The sequence below is a fragment of the Propithecus coquereli genome, unplaced genomic scaffold (assembly GCF_000956105.1).
Source record: "Propithecus coquereli isolate 6110/MARCELLA unplaced genomic scaffold, Pcoq_1.0 Scaffold7, whole genome shotgun sequence".
NCBI lineage: Eukaryota > Metazoa > Chordata > Mammalia > Primates > Indriidae > Propithecus > Propithecus coquereli.
Window position 1 is genome coordinate 22,909,765 of NW_012153062.1, and position 8,785 is coordinate 22,918,549.

Below are 8,785 nucleotides of genomic sequence, written 5' to 3' on the forward strand. Positions count from 1 at the left end.
TAGATTATTTACCTTACTCTGTCATTTAAAAGATATTTGAATTTGGATAAATTATTTCATAATAAATAATTACGAATTATAAAATATAACTTAATAACTGTCTGCCTAACTTGAGAGCTGCCTGAAAGGATCAAATGGGATTATATATATGAATGCATTGTATAAAGATTAAACATTATACAACTATGAACTCCAGTTTTGAAATATCTGTGTAATGTATAGATAAAAATTATAATATAATAACCAACATTTATTAAGTGCTTACTATTACCAAGAACATTCTAAATTCTTTATTTGGATTAACTCACTTACTTGTCATAACAATCCTATCAAATAGACACCATTATTTTCTCCATTTTACTTACAGGGAGAGTAAGGCATGGATGGAACTAGTAGAGACAGAATTTGTACCCAGGCAGCCTGGCTCCAGAGTTCGTGCTCTCAACCATTACATACATTACTGATGTTGAGATCTGTGCCTTACAAACTATGAATGCTCGAGTAAATTTTTTAACCTTTAAAAGCTACCATTTCTTCGTCTGTAAACAGAAATACCAAACTTTTTTGCAAGGTTGTTATAAGAATTAAATGCAATAATATAGAAGTGTTTCACAAAGTATACAAAATCACTTAAAGGGCATTATTCATGGATGAAAAAAAGTCAGACTAAAAATGTCTGAAATTTTATTTTCAAAGAAGCAAATTGGTCTTTTATTTCCTTGTCAACCTTTTAATTTACTCCTCTTCCTCCCTCCTTTCCTTCCCTGACCTACATTTCTATTTTCTTTTACCTTAATGCCCACAAAAATATTTATACTCTGAGTCAATAGTCAATTTAAGGGTTTACTTAAAAATCTATTGTGTTTAGACCTCAGAAAACTTTTCTCCATGAAAGCTATGTTATAAATGGTGATTAAGTTTATATTAGATCTACAAAAGTCAGTTTAAGATCGCAATAGAATATGACCTTTCTTGTCTACAGCCATATCACCCTGAACACGCCTGATCTCATCTGATCTTGCAAGCTAAGCAGGCTGGGGCCCGATTAGTACTTGGATGGGAGAATATGACCTTCCTAGCTTTAATTGGAAAATATATAACAAGTTCCAGTGAAAAATTCAGTACATGGAGAAGACATCCCCCTAAAGCTCTAAAAGAACATTTAGGGTGTTATCTCTCTGTTATAAATAATACTATAATGAGCACAACAGTGCATAAAGCTTTTTTCTGGGTTTCTTATTATTTCCTTAAAATGCATCCTTAGAATTCAAATTACTGGGAAAAAGGAAAATCATGTTTTAAGGATCTCTTATATATTGCCAAATTTCTTTTGAGAACTGGACTAATTTTTAATTCTGTTGATAGTGTATGAGAAAAGCCAATCTTACTGTATCCTTACCATTATTAACTTCTAAAATTTATTGTTTTTATTATTCACTAATTTAACAGAGTGGCCCTTAAATCTGTATTTTTTAACATCACTGAAACTGAACATCATTTAATATATCCATTTGTTATCTATATTTTTTGAGAGCTGTTTATATCCTTTTATATAATTTTTACTAGGTCTTAATGTTTTCCATTATGTTTTCATGAAAATTTTATAAATCAATGACAATAATTTATAGTTGCTATCAATCTTGATTTTGTTACATATCTCAAAAGTTTTTATTTTTGTATAAACAATCTTTCCCTGTATAATTTCTTCCATTGTTTTTCTGCTAAGAAACTCCTCCTTCATTGAGATATTTGATATCCATTACTATTTTCATCTAATGTTTTGAGTTTTTTTGTTCATTTTGATCTTTCACTGGAGAGGAACTTTGAGCAGTACATTAGGTTGTCCACTACATCTGAAATGAGAAGTAACTAAAAGTACAGACTTAGATTCATTCATAGGCAGTTGCTAATGGTTTACCTGGCTGGTCATGGACTTGGAAGGAACAGGATTGGAAGATCAGGACAAGAAAATATGAGGAAGTATGTGGATAGATCCCTAAGAATGGGCATAAACTTTGAAAATATTTGTGTCCTATGTGAATGTCCACCAAAGGACATCCTCCGTAGAGGAAACTCATAATAATCATGTGGACAAAATGATTTGCTCTATGGATATCAGTCAGCCTCTTATTTTAACTCTCTCTAAAAGGATCTATTGATTCAGCACGAGTAGAATTTCAATCAAAACCTCAATGTGTTTTTTGGTGGAAATTGAAATTGGCTCAAAATTTACATGGAGAGCAAAGGGCCTTAAAGAGCTAAGATTCTTCCAAAGAAGAATAAGGTTGCTTAGGAGGGTCAGGGTGGGAGGGATGTCCTACTAAATATCAAGACTTATTACTAAGGTGAAGATGGTGTGACATTGGCACAGAGATAGACATAATGACTATGGAAGTTAGCTCTAGAGACATAGAAACAAACAGAAAAATTATCAAATGATTTAGTAGTCAGAATATGTAAATGTCTATAAATCCAGAGAAATAAACCTAAAGAAAAATTAGTAAAAAACATAAACATTCATTTCACAGAAAATTAAAGATGTATAGCCCAAAAGTACACAAAAAGATCATCAACTCCATTAGTAATCAGGTAAATGAAAATTCAGACTATAGTTAGTATTTTACAACTGCTACATTGGTAAATATTGAGTGACAATACCAAATGTTAAGAGGACTCTCATACATTGTTAGCAAGAGTGTGCACTGGTAGTACTACTTTAAAAAACAATTTGTCATTATCTTATTATATAAATGTATACATTCATGTACCCTCTAACTAAGAAATTCTGTTGTATGTACCTTAGAGAACTGTTCTACATGAAAACCTATTTTATCCATTTACTCCTCAAGAAAATCTAGTAGATTTAGATAAAAATTAAAGTATTTTAAAAAGCTACTCAATAGTATTATCAGGATCAACGTTTAGATATAAATGATCATGTATAATAGGGAGAAGTTAGTTTCTTGTGCATTTTTCTGTCAGCATAGTTAAAATAATGTATGGCCGGGCGCGGTGGCTCACGCCTGTAATCCTAGCACTCTGGGAGGCCGAGGCGGGCGGATTATTTGAGCTCAGGAGTTCGAAACCAGCCTGAGCAAGAGCAAGACCCCGTCTCTATGAAAAATAGAAAGAAATTAATCGGAAAACTAAAAATATATAGAAAAAATTAGCCGGGCATGGTGGCGCATGCCTGTAGTCCCAGTTACCCGGGAGGCTGAGGCAGAAGGATTGCTGGAGCCTAGGAGTTTGAGGTTGCTGTGAGCTAGGCTGATGCCACGGCACTCTAGCCCGGGCAACACAGTGAGACTCTGTCTCAAAAAAAAAAAAAATAATGTAGACCTGCATTTATTAACAAATAATAGCAGAAACCATGTAGTCTTATTAACCTAGTCTCTAATTATGGATATGGATAAATTGATGTATTTATCTTTCAATTATCCATATCAGTTACAAATGATTCAAATTGAACATAGCCATTCTAATTGATGATTTACAAAACTTCAAAAATTTCAAAAGATCATCTAAGTTGACCTTTCACTCATTTTACCTGAATATCCCATTTGTGGTGTCCGACTTTTATAACCTGCTCTCTGGGGATTTCCAGCAGACAATGGAGTTTTAACTATTTGAGGATAATTAGTATCTCGTGCAGAAGATGAGCTTGTACCAAAAGTAAGATTTGATGCAACTGCGTTTTCTGTATAAGATCTATTGTTTCCAAAGTATGAACCTGTATTTGAAAAATTAAGTGTCAATTCTTAAAGATTTGAATTATGTAATTATAAATCCCTATAATTTATACCATGTTCACTTTCTATAAGCTTCATCTGATAATGATTTTTTAGAAATATAAAAAATTATGGCAAATTTAATGACATTGATAAATGTACTCAAATACATTAATATGACTTTTGCTTCTACAAGTTTGTTGAGACCACTCTTGCCAAAATCATAAATTACCCTCTAATCTTCCAACACACCAGATACATTGCTGTGGTTTGAATACATACCCTCCAAAACTCATGTTGAAATTTAATACCCAATGTAGCAGCATTGAGAGGTAGAGCCTTTAAGAGGTGGCAAGTCATGAGAGCTCAGCTGCCTTCATGAATGAATTAATCCAATCATGGAGTAATGGGTTATCATGAGAGTGGGACTGTGCCTTTGTAAGAAGGGAAAGAGAGACCTGAGCTAACATGCTCTGCCCCCTCACCATGTAATGCCCTGCACCACCTCAGGACTCTGTACAGGGTCCCCACCTGCAAGAAGATCCTCCCCAAAGTTCCCCTTCACCTTGGACTTTCTAGCCTCTGGAACTGTAAGAATAAATTTCATTTCTTTACAAATTACCCAGTTTCAGGTATTCTGTTAAAAATAACAGAAAACGGACTAAGATATGTTTAATTTGTATAGTAATTCTCTCTGTTAACTTCTTCACTGAAACTCTCTCCTCCCACGCAAATGGTTTTGTAAAGAGAGTTTTAGATTCACTTGGCTTCAGTCCCTTATTTAGATTCTTACCTATTGATACAAGATATTGCCTATCTTACAGGGTTGTCATAAAATTTAAACAATGTACATACACAGCTTAAACATGCTAAGCTGTTCATGTGCACATAACATATTATGTTCTCGGCACAGAGAAGTTCTAAAAAAAATGTTTGGGTTCTTTTCTTTTATTCCTTTTTTTCCTACAACTATCTTGATTCTCCTTTTAAAACACTTTTAGTTGTCTTTGCCAGATCCTTTTTCCTCTGCTTCTTATCTATTGGCCTCCAGGGTTCTATACTTTTAAACCTTCTCTCACAATTCAACATTATGCATTTTCTCTGGGCAGCTCATCTGTTCTCTTTTCTATTAACATTTATTTCCTAACAACTCTCAAACCTTCATATATGGCTGTAACTACTTGCTTATACTGTAAGCCAGGGGTCAGGGTCAATAAACTTTTTAATAAAGGACCAGATGGCAAATATTTGAGGCTTCTCAGGCCCTACTGTGACTGTCACAATTACTCAACTCTGACATTATATCAGGAAAGCAGTCATAGAGAATACATAAATGAATGACAATACATAAAACTTTATTTCTAGATACTGAATTATGAATTTCATATAATTTTCACTTGTCACCAAATATTATTCTTCTTTTGATTTTTCAACTTTTAAAAATGCAAAAACCATTCTTAGCTCTATGCCTGCATTGTTCAATACGGTAGCCACTAGCCACAGGTGGCTATTTAAGCAAATTAAAATTAAATAGAATTAAAAATTTTATTCCTTAGTCACATTAGCCACATTACAAATCTTCAATAGCCATATTTGGCTACCAGTTACCATACTGGACTGCATAGATATAGAACATTTCTATCACCACAGAATGTTCTATCAGATAATGTAGCTATTTGTCACTATATCTAACTACCTCTTGGACACAAACCTTTAGATACCATCCCAGAACTTCTAAATGTCCAAAAATGAACTCATTATCTTTCCCTCAAAATTTATTCTTTCTTAACTACCAATCATAGTCAATTATATCATCTTGTATCCTGTTGCCCAAGTAATAAACTTAGGAGTCATTCTTAACTCCTCTTTCATCAATCTTGACACCCAATCAGTGACAAACTCCTATAATCCTTTTTTATTTAATATTACTATAATTTTAATCCCCCTCTACTCCTATCTGCCCATTTTAACCCTATATCTTCTTTGGGCCTTTTGCAGGTCTCATATTTATTCTCCTTGCTTCCAGTATTACACCTCTCTAATCCATTCTTCACATCATCACCAGTGATCTTTCTGAAAAACAAATTTGATCATGTATCTCCCTTTCTTACAATTCCTAAGTTTCTCCCCATACCCACCGTAGACTTCTTTGGGTTCCAGCAGGAATCAATCACATATTCAAACTAGGATAATTTGAGGAGAGTTTGATAAAGGGAATATTTAGGAAGGTGTGGATAGGGAGCTATAAAGAAGTGTGTAGAACTAGGATAAAATGTGCTCCATTAGCATCCCCGGGGTTAAAGGAGCTGAGGAAGAGAAGTGGTTGCCAGGAACTAGGCACAGAGAGGGCTTGTTTCTTGTTCTCAGGCTACTTTTAGATTCTAAGCCTTTTCTTGAAACTTGTTCACTTGTCTTAATTCTCCTCCAACTTCCTTAACCTCTATGTTGGTATATCTTCATATTCTCCGCTGTAGCCCCATATATACCGGTAACTTTCAAATTTATATTTCTCCCAAGTTTCTCTTCTTAGCCCTAGATCGCTACATTTAATTGTCTGACTATAAATATATAGATATCCCACCACCTCTTCTGATATGTACATATCAGAACTCATCATCTCCTCTCTAAAAGTTGCTTCACCTGCAAAATTCCCCTGTACCAGGCAACAGTACTACCATCTATCCAGTGACCAAAGCCAGAGATCTGGTGTTGGCATGTGGGACAAAACTTATTTGCCTCCCAGATCTAATTCCTGCAGGTACTCTAAGTTTATCTACATCAGATCTCCTTCTTGGTCTAGCCAAGCAAAATTATTTGCAGTTCTACATGTTTCTTCTGTGCCTTTGAACATGTTTTTCTTAAGAATACACTCATTTCTCTTTTCTCCTCCTTGTCCGTAGCTGGCATTCTTTGTCGTACTTATCCTTCAAGAGCAGCTCAAATCGCACTTACTCTATAAAATTTCTTTTCCCACTTTTGTTCCTCCACTTTAATTATATTTCAAAATTTTGTAAATACCTGAAATATAGTTATTTCGTAAATGTATATTTGGTGATTTTTTAAGTCTGTCTTCCTTACTGAATCACAAGTTCCCTGAGAGCATAGATGATTATTATCCCCAGCTCCTAACATAATTTGGGCCTTGGTTCCCTCTGTAAAACAGGAAAAAAAATCTACTTTGTGGAATTATTGTGAGGATCAGAGATATATCATAACTCTGGTCGTATTGTAAGTAAGCTTGGAAGAAGGAAGAATAGTTAGAAGTTTAATATGATAATTTATACATAAAATTATGAGGCACCGATAGAAAGGGACAGATAAAAAGGGACAGAATTATTTAAAAGATAAAGACAGAGCTTGTTAACCGATTGAATGTTTGGAGTGAGGAAATACTTGAATCGTTGACATCTTCCATGTTTAAGATTAGGCACCCAAGTGCTCGAGGTAAGCAAGAGATGCAGCTTAAAAAACTGCAGAGAGATGAATTTAATTAATCATATAGTAAGCCTGAGGTATCGGTCTGTCAATAGAAACTTCAGGAGACAGTCTGAATTAGGAGTTGTAGAATATAGATGAGATCTGAGCTGTGGAGATATTCACATCCAGATAGCAGTGGCTTAGGAAAAAAAAAAAAAAAACTGAGAAACCAATAATTTGGGAACTAACAAAGATGACCATGGCAGTTCCCTGGGAGGTAAGAGACAACCAGGGGCAAGTGGAATCAAGGAAGCCAAACTAAGAGAGTTCAACAGAAGACTGGTCAAGAACATTAAATACAGCAGTAAGGTCACAAGATGACCTGAAAAGTGATCACTGGACTTGGCATTTGTTATCTTACCATGGTGTTGTAATGGTGTGTGAAAAAATAGTATGCTTTTGCCATGAATGAAGATTAACAACGTACACAATAAGTGATTTGAACTCACCTTGAAAGACACACTTTTTTTTCCCCCTGACAGGCTCTTGCTTTGTTGCCCAGGCTGGAGTTCACTGCAGCCTTGATCTTCTGGGCTCAAGCGATAATCCTGGGTCTGCCTTCTGAGTAGTTTGGGACTACAGGCAGCGCCACTACACTCGGCGAATATTTTTTTTAATTTTTTTGGTAGAAATAGGCTAGTCTTAAATTCCTGGCTTCAAGAGATCCTCCCTCAAAGTGCTGGGAATACAGGCAGGATCTATCATGCCTAGCCCTGCTTACATCTTTTAATACTAAACCTGAATTAGATGAAATGTTCAACTTAATCTATTTTCATCCCACCCTAGGAGGACGTGGAGACTTAAATTCAGCAGCCAAAGAACATCTCGCCACTCCTACCAGCAGACTCATGCACAAACTCTGTCAGTTTTTATATATTTGGGGGCGGGGGCGCGTTTTATGTTATTTCAGCCTTCCTCAAAACCGAGCCATCCACCATCAGTCTTGTAATACAACCAATTTGAAGAATCAAGGTTTTTAATCACCCAGACCCATCAAATTCCCAGGACGCCCTGTTCTTACACGCCAACCAACCATAACTGAACTTCGCTCTGGTAACCACCGCCCAGTCTCCCTGAACTTCCGAGAGCTGCGGGCCTCTAGCGGATGGGGGCTCTTCCACGCAACTTTTCCTTGCCTTGAGCTGGCCGGCAGGGTGGCGGGCGGCGTGGGAGGCTGCTGCTGCTACTCCGGTCGCCCGCGGCTCCTGACGTGCTGGGAGGGGTGGGCGCGGTCAAGGCCTGGGCGGAAGGGCGGCTCTGAGGAGTCTCCTGCAGTTCGAAATTGTAGCGAGGACCACGTGAGCGAGACTCTCCGGACGACAGGGAAGCCGCAGGGGCGGAAGGCGAGGTGGATGAGACCTCAGGCCTCAGCATCCTCCCAAACTTTCCCCGGAGCGAGTACGCGGTTTCTGAGCGCCCCTCCTCGGAGCCCTGAGGCAGACGCAGCTCCCCTGAAAACAGCGCCGAGCTCACTGAGCCGCAGGGCGCAGGCGCACGCAGCCCAGCTCCCGACAGCCTCACACCTTTCCCCCGTTCGCAGCTAGCACCCTACTCTCGGCCGCTTCCTAACCCATCACCTT

The 8,785-nt window shown here is 37.0% G+C and overlaps 1 protein-coding gene across 1 annotated transcript in view; it reads right to left on the reverse strand.

Moving 5' to 3' along the window:
- Nucleotides 1-8,579, reverse strand: part of MSH4 (mutS homolog 4) — a 92,712-nt gene extending 84,133 nt beyond the window's left edge. The window contains exons 1-2 of the mRNA XM_012661039.1: nt 8,342-8,579; nt 3,548-3,730 (exon numbers count right to left, since the gene is read on the reverse strand). Of these exons, the coding sequence (XP_012516493.1) occupies nt 3,548-3,730; nt 8,342-8,579 (421 nt within the window). The remainder of the gene's footprint in view (nt 1-3,547; nt 3,731-8,341) is intronic.
- Between the last annotated feature and the right edge of the window lie 206 nt (nt 8,580-8,785).